Consider the following 14222-nt stretch of genomic DNA (forward strand, 5'->3'; position numbering starts at 1 on the left):
ATCGTTCGCAGGTCAGACAGCCCCTGGGCCTCCCCCCTGCACATGGTCCCCAAAGCCACCAGCGGGTGGAGGCCCTGCGGCGACTACCGCAGGCTGAATGACACCACCACCCCGGACCGCTACCCCATCCCTCACATCCAGGACCCACATCTTCTCCAAGGTGGACCTCGTCCGGGGATACCACCAAATCCCAGTCCACCCTGACGACGTCCCCAAAACTACACTTATCACTCCATTCGGCCTCTTCGAATGCCATTCGGCCTTAAAAACGCCGCACAGACATTCCAGCAGCTGATGGATGCAGCAGGCTGAGACCTGGACTTCCTGTTCATTTACTTAGATGACATACTAATCACCAGCTGTGACCTCCAAGAACACCCTTCCCACCTCTGCCAACTGTACTTCCGTCTCCGTGATTTCGGCCTATCAACCCGGCCAAGTGCCAATTGGGACTTGACTCTATCGATTTCCTTGGCCACAGAATCACCAGCAAAGGAGCAACACCCCTACCTGCCAAGGTAGACGCTATCCACCATTTTGCCCGTCCCAACACGGTCAAAGGCCTGCAGGAATTCCTGGGGATGGTCAACTTTTACCTCTTTGTTCTCGCTGATGTCTGGCAAGGGCATCGCCTGGAATGATGAGGCTGCAGCTGCCTTTGTTAAGGCCAAGGACGCCCTGGCAGAAGCCTCAATGCTGGTACACCCTAGGACAGACGTCCCAACCGCCCTCACAGTGGACACATCCAACATTGCGGTTGGTGGAGTACTGGAACAGCTAATCAAAGGCCATTGGCAACCCTTGGCATTTTTCAGCAGGCACCTTAGACCACCTGAACTGAAATACAGCACTTTTGATCGGGAACTTCTAGCACTGTACCTGGCAGTCCTGGTACTTTTTAAGATGGCAAGCCTTTCACCACTTTCACTGAGCATAAGCCTTTGTCCTTCGCCTTCTCCAAGGTCTCTGATCCCTGGTCAGCTCATCAGCAGCAACATTTGTCCTACATTTCCGAATTCACAATGGATATCCAACATGTCTCCGGAAAGGACAATGTCGTTGCTGACGCGCTTTCCAGACCGACCATCCACAGCCTGTCCCTGGGTGTCGACTACACGGCCCTGGATGACACACAGCAAGCCGACGACGAGCTGCCCAGCTACAGAACCGCAGTCTCGGGCCTGCAGCCAGAAGATTTCTTAGTCGGTCCAGGTCAGCAGACCCTCCTTTGCAACATCGCAACAGGTCAACCCCTCCCTATAGTTCCTGCAGCCTGGCGGAAACGCGTTTTCGACTCAGTACACGGGTTGGCACACCCGTCCATCAGATCAAATGTTCGACTGGTCGCCAGCAAGTTCGTCTGGCATGGCCTGCGCAAACAGGTCAGTGAGTGGGCCAGGACTTGTCCGCACTGCCAGACATCAAAAATCCAATGACACACCAAGGTCCCGCCACAGCAGTTCGAGCCTACCCATAGAAGGTTCGACCACATCAACGTCAACCTCGTTGGTCCTCTGCCAGTTTCAAGAGGAGCCCGGTACCTCCTTACCATCGTGGACTGGTTCACGGGGTGGCCAGAGGCAACCCCTCTATCTGACATCACAACTGATTCCTGCGCCCGGGCGCTGCTCACAACTTGGACCTCACGTTTTGGTGTTCCAGCCCACATCACTTCAGACAGGGGCACCCAGTTTACCTCCAGCCTCTGGTCTGCATTAGCGAACATGCTAGGGACGCAGCTGCACACCATCACGGCCTACCACCCTCAATCAAATGGGTTGGTGGAACGTTTCCACCGCCACCTGAAATCAGCCCTGATGGCCCTCCTGAAAGGTCCTAACTGGGTCGACGAACTGCCTTGGGTCCTGCTCGACATACGCACTGCCCCCAAGGAAGATCTCCACGCTTCGTCAGCTGAACTCGTGTATGGTGTGCCCCTGGTCGTCCCAGGGGATTTCATACCTGCCCTTCAGGGCCAAGAGGAACAACCCACGGCAGTCCTGGAAAGACTGCGTGAGAGGCTCGGCAGCTTGGCACCGATTCCCACTTTGTGGCATGGTCAAGCCCCATCCTGTGAGCCCAAGGAAATACGAGATTGTAAGTTTGTTTTCGTTCGCAGGGGCACACCCTGGGCACTGTTGCAACAACCATACGAGGGGCCGTTCCGAGTCATCAGGAATAATGGGTCCACCTTTATTTTGGACACTGGGGGCAAGGAAGAGGTCTTCATGACGGACCGCCTCAAACCGGCCCATTTAGATCTACAACAACTGGTCGAGGTCCCAACACTGTGATGCAGAGGCTGACCTCCTAAGCAACGGCTAGCACAGCCCGCGAACCTTGGGGACTGCATCGCCGGTTCTGGGGGGGGGGAATGTTGTGTAGCGACTCACCGTCCAAGCAAGCGAACTGGCTCGGCGGTTGGGTCGTACATCATTGGAGCAGCGAGGCCCAAGATGGCAATGGGCCTTCGTCTCCCTCGAGCGACAGGGAGAACCCACATGCAGGAAAAGTTTGATGATGTGGTGCATACGTCATTTCTGTTTTTGGTGGGCAGGAACCGTTCCTCTTAAAAGGCCCACGCAAGGCGGGAAAATAAATCAGTTTTTGTTCTGCAGCCCACCAACTAGTGTCTTGCTTTCACATCACAGTAGCAGTTGCTACAGTTTGGCTATTACAGCAGATCAAACGTGGGCAAGTAACAGCTTTCCTGATGGTTTAGGCCACAGCTAGTATGTGAACAGTGACATCCTGCTGACTTAATTCCAACCAATTTTAGTTCCCAAGTAAGACTGATGAGTTATGAACATTTACCAAGTGTTATGCTGTAAACTGGGTAGAAAATATTTCTAATTCTTTTCATAAAGAATCCCATACTTTACTACAAATTTATTTACTGATTTTGACCCAATACAAAGACAAGTTCAAGTACAAAGACAACCTGATCTTCTGGAGAGCAAAAACTTCTGATGCCATCAATACAAGATTCAAATCCTGGAAAAACTAGAACACAGAAAAGATCTTGTGTTTTGTTTATATAGAATGTACAGCACAATTATGTTATTACGTTCGTGATTACTTACATCTGACTGAACATTATTACACTTGTAGATTAGATTTATTATATTTGCAGTTGTTCCATTTTATGTTGAAGTGATTACACTTGGAATGAGACTTTGCTTTTTCTTATAGCTGACATTTTGAAAAATATTACAAGGCTGAATGCACACAAGTCCTACTGAATTTTTCTTAAAATCCAGCCACAATGAAAAATAAAGTGATCTCATGAGCACAGAACATTTTACCACATTTTTTTTGGATAATATTTATAAAATTGTATGCAGATGACAAAACATGGCAATGCCTACAATTTGATTTTGAAATTAACTTTTTGCTTTTTATCCTCAAATATATTGATTGTTTAAATGTATATCATTAAATATTAAAGCAACAGTAATGCCATTTGAGTGACTGCAGTTGGCGTGACCTTGGTTCTGAAATGGAGGTAATGTAGTTTGAACAATTTCCCATTCATCTGGCTGATTAGCTCTACTCCAATGGGAAACTTGTTAGATTTGAGGTACCATATTGTGGCAAGTGAGGCTAAAAAAGTGTTGGAGCAATGACACGGTCTTGCTTGACCCAGGCTGCACTAGGATTGGGTCTGCAGTGGACCCATTGGTCAGAACCAGGCCTTGCATGCCATCATAACACACGAAAATAGGAGTAGACAGGCCACCTGGCCCCTCAAGCCTGCGCCACAATTCAATAGGATCATGGCTGATCCATCCTAAGCCTCAACTCTTTTTTTTGTGCCATATCGCCATAGTTCTTAATCCCCTGATCTTTCAAAAATTTATCTCACTCCACTTTAAAAGCTCCTAATGAGCTAGCTGCCACAAGTCTCTGGAGCACAGAATTCCAGAGATTCACCAGCGGGTGAGAAGAAATTTCAAGGGACCTCAGTTTTAAATGATTGGCCCCATTTGACTGGCTAGCAATGCAGACAGTCCAAAAGAGATCATGCAGCAAATCTGCATGCTTCGTCGTTAAGTTTGATTGCAGGATCTTCCAAATTGCCTCCTGATTTACAGGGTCAAAAACTTTGGCATAATCATAAAAGGCAATATACACTGTCTATTGCTGCTCCCTGCAGTTTTCTTGGCGTTGTTACACAGTAATGATCACATCCATTTCGTGTCTATACTTCAACTTGGCAAACAACTCTCCAGCCACTGGAGGAGGTACTGTGGAGGGTCCCTGCAATGACTTTTCCTGTGGCAAGTAGCAGAGAGACTCCTCTGATTTCTCTCCTTTCTTAAGGTGGTCATTATTATGGTGTCTGAGGTCCCCTAGCATGTCCTCCCATTTCCACATGTGGGAAACAAAGCTGTGAATTTGAGCCTGAGGTTTCTTTCAGCCAAGTGTTAGAATTTCAATGGAGCTACCCTCTGGTCCCCAGTCCTTGTTATTTTTCAATTGGCCCCTTTCAACTCCACGTCATTGTAGGACAGTGGCAAGTCTTGACTTGAGTGCTGTGGGATGGCGTTAAGAACCCTCATGTCAAGGGAAGAGGAGCTATGCCTCCCCAACTAGTCCACGTTGGTGTTTTTGCTCCACTTTCCTCAATGAGATCTATCAGGATAATCCACTTTCTCCCACTTCTCTCTTGTATGCTTGTCCAGCATCCCTAAAATATGTCCACACTATTCCCTTCAACCACTCTCCGTTGTAGCGAGTTCCATATTCTCTGGTTTAAGTAGTTTCTTCTGAATTCCCTACTTAGTTTCTTGACAACTATCTTATACAGGCAACATTTGATTATACTTCCACCACTCCCAATAATTGGAAACATTCTCTGTACGCACTCTACCAGAATCTCTACATCCTAGAATCTAAATTTACAATTTTTATGGATAATAGTTGGAGAGTGGGGGCTGCAGAAGATTACAAGACTTGCAAAATGGTCAAATAATCAATAGATGTGGTTCAACAAAGATAGCTGTCAATATTACTTACTTCGATATCCACGTTATTCATTATTACAATTTCCATTTCTGAAATATTCCTCTAGTCTCTCTTTCAGTAAGGATTCCCCTATTTTCCCTGCTGCCAACGTTATGCTGACTGGAAATGTTCTTTCCCTTTTCTTAAATTTAATTTTATAATCACTTATCCAGACCATGACTTTTTTTTCCACAAAATTATTAAATACTTGTCGTTATGCCTCTGCCATCTCTTCGAGATCTGTTAAAATGCATTGATGCAATCCAGCCAGACTAGAAGTGGGGGCATTATGCTCAAAATTTGATTAACAGGAAATGGCCTGTGTATCAAGTTAGATCAATGGAAATCATGACCAATCTAAGAACTGCAGAACAGGCTCAAGGGGATTCAAGTAGACTACTCCAATTTCCATGTTCTTAGATCATTTATCTGCTTATTCCACCATTCAATTAGCTCATTGCTGTTCTCACTTCTAGTTTACTGCCATTGATCTGTTCCCCTCATTTCAATTTACAAAAATCCTGGTCTAGATTTCCTCATCCAAATGGGACAGAAAACTGGACTCTATCCTACCTAAGCCTTTTAACAAACACCTGGATATTCCATATTTAAGGAAATACAAGTCAATATTACTTGTCCTCATAATTTAACTCTGCAAACTCCCATGTCATTTTCCCAGATCAGCACTACATCAATTCAGAACACAACATTGCAAATGATCCACAAAGCAGATGCATGGAATTCTTGGAGTTTAGCAATGCCTGAAGGAAGAGCAGCTAACTGTACTTACAGTAAGAGAATATTTCATGATAATATGGGTTTAGCTTGGTTCAATAACAGAAGAGTAGATGTTGGGAAGTCTTAAATTTTTGACAGTTTTATTTTTCTCCCCTGAATGCATATGGGGAATTCCACTGTACCAGCTTTTTATCTGAAATATTATTGAAGCAACTCACAGTAACTACTGAAATTGTGTTTAATCACTTGGAATGTAATTCAAAATTATAACTTTGTAACATTAGAAATTCTACCAGACAGGAATGGGGAAAGAGAGCTTAAAAGCACTATTTGCTCTGGCAGGCAGGCAAGAGGAGAAATACAAAACTTAGTTCTAGATCAAAAGGAAAAGCTGCTACTTCAATTGTTTATGGTAGTGGGGTTTTACCTTAAAAAGAATTCTCAACTATAAAGATACTCCAGTCAAGCGAAAAGGGCAACCCAGTGACTGGAAAATCACACACCAATGGATCATTAGCAGATTGACCATAGGGGTGGTCACGTGTATACACATGGCTCTGCTCCTTGCATGCAGGAGAAAGGGAAGAGCATCTTCGTGTCAGCTGTTAAGATTACTGTAAAGTCTCAAGTAAAGCAAAATAAACAATCTTTTTCATTTCCCTCATTTACTGAGGGCTCCTAGCCAGGAATTCCACACACTAGATGGCAATGGGGAAAACACACGAGTTAAAGGCCAATATCTCATTATTTTTTGTGTCCATTAGTGGTCACGGTGTAGGTCTGGTCCTTTCCTCTGGCCTCACACACAAGCTCCGGCCACCGACAGCCGCAGGCTCCATCTCACAGGTGCCTCCTCACCCCCCTCTCCGCCTTCCTCTAATACAAACCGCCGACGAGTTCGTTTACCCGCGCAGATCCCCAGCAGTCACCCGAGTCTCCCTTCCCCCCTCCCCCGCTCCGGCACTCACCGCCTCTCGGACTCCCGGCGCATCATAACCCTGATCGAAATAGGGCAGCGCGTCCACCACAACATCACCGGCGACTGCCAGAGGACCCGCCATCTTCAGCCGCGATCAGCCCACCGCGCCTGCGCTCACCCTCGCCGCCTCGGCGTTGTTGAGCCACCGCGCCTGCGCGGACCTCCAACAGCCGCCGGGGCCGCGCTGCGGATGACGTCATACGCCGGGCGGGCTCGGGGGACGCTTGCGTGGGTGCTACGGCAACGAGAACAACAAGGATCACACCGCGCCTGCGCACATCCCCTTTGTGTGAGTGCGGTGCGCATGCGTAATTGGTGAGTGCCCAGGAGCTATTGGTATTGGTGTTGGTTTATTATTGTCACTTGTACCCAGGTACAGTGAAAAACTTGTCTTGCATACTGATCGTACAGGTCAATTCATTACACAGTGCAGTTAGTACAGAGTGCATTGAGGTAGTACAGGTAAAACAATAACAGTACAGAGAAAAGTGTCACGGCTACAGAGGAAGTGCAGTGCAATAAGGTGCAAGGTCACAGCAAGGTAGATTGGTGGCCCGTGTGTCGCAGAAGCAAGTGGTGGCTCTGTCTTCAAGGTGTAGGTCCTGTGTGCTGGGGCCCACACTGTGAGGCAGAGTTGACTAGCAGTTCCTAATGTTCCAAATCGTCCCACAGCTAGTGAAGTGTAACCACCAACCATTCAGCCAACATGGTGGCCACACAAGGTAGGTGTGATGTCTACTTTAGTGAGGGGTTTTTGCGGGATAGAGATAAGCTGGGATAGCAGGAAGACCCCCACTTTCCCCCCCCCCCAGCTCGTTTTCAAAGAAGTAGCCAGAGATCTTTTACGTCTTACTAGGGAGGCAGTGTAACATCTCACTTAAAACACTGTACCTATGATACTGCATTGAAAGAGTACCACACAATGTAAACCATACAATGTGAACATAGAACAGCAGAGGAACAGGCCCTTCGGCCCATGACGGTGTGCCGAACTAATTAAACCAGTAATTGAACACCTAAATAAACTAGTCCCTTCTACCTACACAAATCCATATCCCTCCATTCTCTGCATAGTCATGTGCCTACCTAAGACCCTCTTAAATGTAGCGTAGCGGTTAGCACCAGCGACCCGGGTTCAATTCTGGCCACTGTCTGTAAGGAGTTTGTACATTCTCTCTGTGTCTGCGTGGGTTTCCTCCGGGTGCTCCGGTTTCCTCCCACATTCCAAAGACGTATGGGTTAGGAAGCTGTGGGCATGTATGTTGGCGCCGGAAGCATGGCGACACTTGTGGGCTGCCCCCAGAACACTCTACGCAAAAGATGCATTCCACTGTGTGTTTCGATGTACATGTGACTAATAAAGATATCTTATTGTATTTGCCTCCATTCCCACCCCTGGCAGCACATTCCAGGCATCCTCTGTGTAAAAAAAATCTTGCCCCACACATCTCCTTTGAACTTACCTCTCTCACCTTAAATGCATGCCTTCTATTATCAGACATTTTGACCAGCTGTCTATGCCTCTCATAATCTTATCTATCAGGCCTCCCCTCAGCCTCTGCTGCTCCAGAGAAAACCTCTCCTTATAGCACGTGCCCTCTAATCCAAGCAGCATCTTGGTAAAACACTTCTGCACCCTCTCCAAAGCTACAACATAACTTCCTGACTCTTGAACTCACTGCTGTGACTAATAAAGACACGCATGCCACGGGCCTTCTTTACCACCTTATCAACTTGTCCAGCCACTTTTGGGAGCTATGGACTTGGACCCCAAAATCCCTCTGTACCTCAACACTGTTAAGGTTCCCGCCATTAACTGTGGCTGTAAACCACACAACGTTCTTGTGTTCTTATAATACTGAAATTGTCGTCTACAATCTGAAAGGTCTGTTGAGTCTGCCTAGATTCTGAGTGGAGGCACAAGAGATTGTAGATACTGGAATCGGGAGCAACAAACAAGATGCTTGCAGAACTCAGCGGGCCAGACAGCATCTGTGGAGGGAAATGTACAGCGGATGTTTCAGGTCGAGTTCCTTCATCTGAAGATGAAGATGAAGCATCCAAATAAAGGGTTCCACCTGAAATCTCCACTGTTCATTTCCCTCCACAAATGCTTCCTGAACCACTGAGTTCCTCCAGCATCTTGTTAGATTTTGAGTGGTATTTGTGTGGAACTTGAAGGTACAAACTGACTGTAAGGTGAAATTGTCACCAATTACATTATGGCTGAAGTCAAAAACAGATAGGATTTGTTTTCATAGAACTCATCCAACTGTGAAACCATTGAAGACACAAGACTGGAAATGCTGAAATCTTCAGTCTCTTGAATCAAATTTATCGATGCACCTTAGAAGGCATCCTATCTGGATGTGTCACAGCTTGGTATGGCAACTGCTCTGCCCAGGACTGCGAGAAAGCACAGGGAGTTGTGGACGCAGCCAAGTGCATCATGGAAACCAGCCTCTCCTCCATGGACTCTTGTCTATACCTTTTGCTGCCTTGGTGAAGCAGCCAGCATAATCAAAGACCCCACCCACCCGGGTCATTCTCTCTTCTCTCCTCTTCCATCTGGCAGAAGATACAGGAGCCTGAGGACACATACCACCAGGCTCAAGGACAGCTTCTATCCCACTGTGATAAGACTATTGAATGGTTCCCTTATATGATGAGATGGACTCTTGACCTCACAATCTACCTTGTTATGACCTTGCACCTTATTGTCTACCTGCAATGTAGCTGTGACACTTTACTCTGTATTCTGTTATTGTTTTTATCTGTACTACCTCAATGCACTCTGTACTAACTCAATGTATCTACACTGTGTAATGAATTGATCTGTACGAATGGTATGCAAGACAAGTTTTTCACTGTACCTCAGTACAAGTGATAATAATAAACCAATCCCAATCTGGAGCACAAACAAGACACTGGACGAGTTTGGCAGGTCAGGCAGCATCTGTGACAGGAAAAGAATTGTTGACATTTTGGGTTAAAACCCTACATCAGGATGAAATTGGATTGACAATTCACAAAGCTAGGTGAATTTTGGATGGCACAGATAGTAGAGATGCTGCCTCACAGATCAGCAACCCAGGTTCAATCCTGATCCCTGATGTTGTCTATGTGAAGTTTCCTAGATCTCCCTGTTACCGCATGGGTTTCTTCTGGGCATTCCGGTTTCCTCCCATATCCCAAAGGCATGCAGATTGGTAGGTTAATTGGCAACTGTGTACAGGTGAGTGGTAGAATCTTGGGGGAGCTGATGGTCAGAATAAAATGGGATTAGCATAGGATGAGTGTAAATGGATGCTTGATGGTGCGGACATGGGTTAAAGGGTTTTGTGGCTATGCTCACAAGATCACAAGACCAAGATGCGATGTATCTAGGAAGACAACATGACTCCTTCATTCCCAGGCAGTTCTTGGTATCTGCCATACATCATCCATAGTACTGAGCAGTTGGTTACGTTTGGGGGGAACCAGGGATTTTGCCTTCTGACATGGCTTTTCATCTCAATCTACAGTCTCAGTCATGCTCCAAGTAAAATTACAATCACAGTAAAAGGCCCACTGGAAACCCAATGGAAAATCCCATTGCTATCCTCAATGCTGTGTGACTCTGAGCTTATTTACCAGCCCAGACAGCTTTCCAATCACTGGATCCAGTTGGAATGTTAAGTGAATAGTGAGTCCAGTTCCCTCAGCTTCCTGCCAGGCAGGTTGGGCTCAGGTCACCCTTGGGAGTTACATTGAGACTGCTATGAGATACGAGTTTGGCATATTCTAAGATACAAAAGCGTCATGGATATCCTGATTAAAGCCGACAACTGTCACAAACATACAGGGCAACTCACTTGATCCAGAGTCACTGCGAATTTATGAAAATTATCAGAACCTTTGTGGATTGGGTGCAAACTAAACTCGAGGGAGAGGGTCAGCCATGATTGCATGAAATAGTGGAGCAGATTTGTGGGCGTTAACCCACACACTGTTCTTGAGTTCCTATAAAACTGAAACTGTGGTCTGCAATCTGAAAGGTCCCTTGGGTTGGTTCTTTGGAAAGGTTCCCCTGTGTGACCACAATGTCAAACAACATTGCAGGTACTATGTCTATTTATATGCCCTTGGAAAAACCAACTTCCCTAATTTCTGATCATTGGTGGTTCAAGTATGAGTCTGTCCACACCAACCATGCAGTGTAGTGTTTTCCACACATGCTTTCTGTGGACCATCTTTAGTCACTGGGAAATACCTGCAACCAGAGATGAAAGTTGCACATTGCAGTGTATGAGAAAATAAATATAAAACTAAATTAAATTTCAGGAAGAGAATCACTTACTCATTTCAACTTTCATTTCCAGAGTTTAGCACTCTGTTCAATTCTGCACTCAGTGTGAGGCTTGCACTCTATACTTCCACAAACTGCACTCATGATGTGCCATGTATCTAGGAAGGCAACATGACTCCTTCATTCCCAGGCAGTTCTTGGTATCTGCCATACACAAGCCATAGTACTGAACAGTTGGTTATGTTTGGGGAGAACATCAACGGATACACATGTGAAGGATTGCCTTACCTGGAAAGACTGTTTAGGGTCCTGGATGATGGTGAGGGAGGAGGTATAGGGGCAGGTGTAACACTTTGCATGGTTACAGGAGCGGGGGCGTTGAGAGGGAGGGGGTCAGTGGGGAGGGATGAACGGACCAGGGGGTCACGGAAATCCCTCCGTGGAAAGCTGGGAGGGAAGGGGAGGGGAGGGGAAGGTGTACCTGGTGGTGGGGTCCCCTTATAGCTGGCAGAAGTTGCAAAGAACTTCCTGCCATCCACCGTAGGATTATTAGTTATGGAAATTAAATCTGTCAGATGAAGTCACGCAATGTACTTTCCAAACGAGCATGTATCAGAATCTAGATAATTAGATTGTTCACATTTATTCCAGATTTCCAGCATCTACATGCTTTTTTTCTGTTTAGAGTACAAGGCATACCCATATAATGAACAGGATCCATTTCTACAAATGCCCAGAAGTCAATTTTGTCTGTCAAAAAATACACAAAAATCACTCGATATGGTAATCACACCTCCACAGTATTGTAATGAATGGCATCAAAAACAAGACTGATAAGAAAGAACAATTACCCTCACAGAGAGAGAGAGAGAGAGAGAGAGAGAGAGAGAGAGAGGGAACTAATTCTGCTGTTCATAAGAACGAACATATGTCAGACATCCTGGGGATGGCCTGTAAGCTATGTTTATACTGCATAACAATAACAAATCATCAAAAAACAGGTTCAATTTAAAACAGGAATTCACTTTTATCTAGACCTTTAACATCAAAAAATGTCCCATGGTGTTGAGCAGAGGTGTAATCAAACAGAGTAGACATGTTGCCAAAGATAGAGACATTGCGAGGGTTGACCATCAAACAGCTAGGTTTAAAGGAGAACCTGAAAGGAAGAATGAAGAAACAAGGTATTTTGAGAAAGAATTCCAGAAGAATGCAGGTAATTTAATGAAAGAAAAAAATAATTTTTCATAAAGCACGTTGAATTTCACAAGTGCTGACCTCTGTAGAGTTTTAAATCCTTTAAGCCGCAATTACCATCGGCCATCTTCTGTAATATCTTGCCTTGTAATTATGCACGTCTTACACAGTTTTATGGCAAGGTATAACAGCAGCCTTTGTCTTCCAGTGTAATCATCATAGGAAAGGCCAAGCATGGTAGTGCAGGACAGCACACGTTTTTGTGAGTACCATAGATCATAGCAGCATGTACATGTGCTTTCAGTAGTTACAGTACACCATGCCAGCTTCAAAATATCATCTTCAACCACTGAAGACCTGTGATAAGCAAGCAACAAGTTCTTTATATGTCTGGTGATATATGTAGTTGCTGAACAGGTTAAAAATTCAAATCTGATTTACAAAATATCAAGTGCATTTTGCAAGTCTCCTGATGATACTTTAACAATAGTTATACTTCTGCAGTTCGAGCGTTGGAGACCATATGCAAAGTGATATAATCTCTGTTAGCTTCTTAAGGACAACAACAGTACAATAAACATAACAGAATTAGATGTGCATTTGGGCTGTTTGAATCAATGTCCCTCCTGCTTCTTTTAACAATTGCAAATAGATATTCTACAATTTAAAAAAATCTTCAACTGGCCTTTCTCAATGAAATAGCTTGAAGGAAAAAGGAAGATATGATGTATACAGTGCCTTTCATGATGTACTTTTGAAGTGTAATCATTTTTATAATGCGGTGAACATAGCAGCCAGCTTACACACAGCAAAGTTACAATGACCTTATAAACTGCTTCAATAACATTTGAAGGATAAATATTGGCCAAGAGACTGGGATAACACTCTAATCTTCTTCCAAATATTTTCTTGGAATCTTTTATATTCATCCAACAGGTGACACTTGTGACAGTGCAGCACTCTGTTGTGCACCAGCGTCAGTCTAGATTTTTGTACTTGGATCTCTGGTGTGTGGGATAAATAGAGCCTCAGTGGTGGCACTTGGTGTTTGGGTCCCAGTGAAACATAGGTCTGGGTACATTGCCATGGAACACTCCTTTCAGTCAGACCATGCTGGGCCACCTTTCCTCCATAGGAAAAGCAAAGCATCTTTGATCACATCAATCAGCCAGAAGTTTTCACGGAAGGTCTTGATACCCGTGGGAAAAGGAAACGGTGGATTCTATTGGATGGTACCAGAAGCAGACCGTTAAAATCATCTGGCAAAATGCCCCATCGTCAGAGCTTTCAGGCAAGCACTGAGATCCTGCTTGGCTGGTGGTGAAAAGGGTGACTTCTCCCCATCAACCCCCACCTTACAGATCCTTTCTGCATTGCCAGAGTCTCATTCTGACCCCAGGCTGCTTGGGAGGCAGCTGCAGTGGAAATGAGACTGTCATCTATCATCTTCTGTGTGCTTGTGACAAGAAGTCCGGAAAGAGGAAATGCTGGAAACATTCAGCAGGTCAGGCAGCATCTGTGCAAAGAGAAACAGAGTTGATGTTTCAGGTCTGAAACCCTTCAGACACTGAGACAAATACCTCATGCTGAGGAAGATAATTAACTCTGTGAAAGCACCCCCTCTGGTCTGACAAACATTAACTCTTTCTCATTTCATAGATGCTGTCTGACCTGCTGAGTGTGTCCATTTTTATTTAAGATTTCCTGTAACTGCAGTTTTTTTTTGATTTTCGTGTCTGGAGAGAGTCTCTGTTGAGGTTCATCCTGAACAGGTGTGTAACATGGGGCTCTGGGTTCTACAGGTTATTTCCAGGGACAAGTACCAAGTCAAACATCACATACTACTGAAAATATTCATCTCAGTGAAAGATGCCCTCTGATTAGCCTGAAAGAAAGCAAGGACCCGTCCGGACCGGCACATTCCATTGTCCAGAATGATATGCTGAGGAGGTGAAGCTGGGTGCAGCCTCCTCAAAAGCACAATATAAGGACCGGCCACCAGAATATACAGAG

At 45.3% G+C, this 14222-nt stretch overlaps 2 protein-coding genes across 3 annotated transcripts in view; both read right to left on the reverse strand.

The window, feature by feature from the left end:
• The window catches only part of bcas2 (BCAS2 pre-mRNA processing factor), a 33889-nt gene extending 27031 nt beyond the window's left edge, over positions 1 to 6858 (reverse strand). For both annotated transcript variants that reach the window (XM_052034708.1, XM_052034707.1), the window contains exon 1: positions 6714 to 6858. In XM_052034708.1, coding sequence (XP_051890668.1) covers positions 6714 to 6806 — 93 coding nt within the window. In that variant the 5' untranslated portion in view covers positions 6807 to 6858. The remainder of the gene's footprint in view (positions 1 to 6713) is intronic.
• The window catches only part of LOC127581047 (ras association domain-containing protein 8-like), a 73172-nt gene continuing 65788 nt past the window's right edge, over positions 6839 to 14222 (reverse strand). The window contains exon 6 of the mRNA XM_052035106.1: positions 6839 to 6959. Coding sequence (XP_051891066.1) covers positions 6839 to 6959 — 121 coding nt within the window. The remainder of the gene's footprint in view (positions 6960 to 14222) is intronic.

Source organism: Pristis pectinata, chromosome 20, assembly GCF_009764475.1.
Source record: "Pristis pectinata isolate sPriPec2 chromosome 20, sPriPec2.1.pri, whole genome shotgun sequence".
Classification (NCBI taxonomy): Eukaryota; Metazoa; Chordata; class Chondrichthyes; order Rhinopristiformes; family Pristidae; genus Pristis; species Pristis pectinata.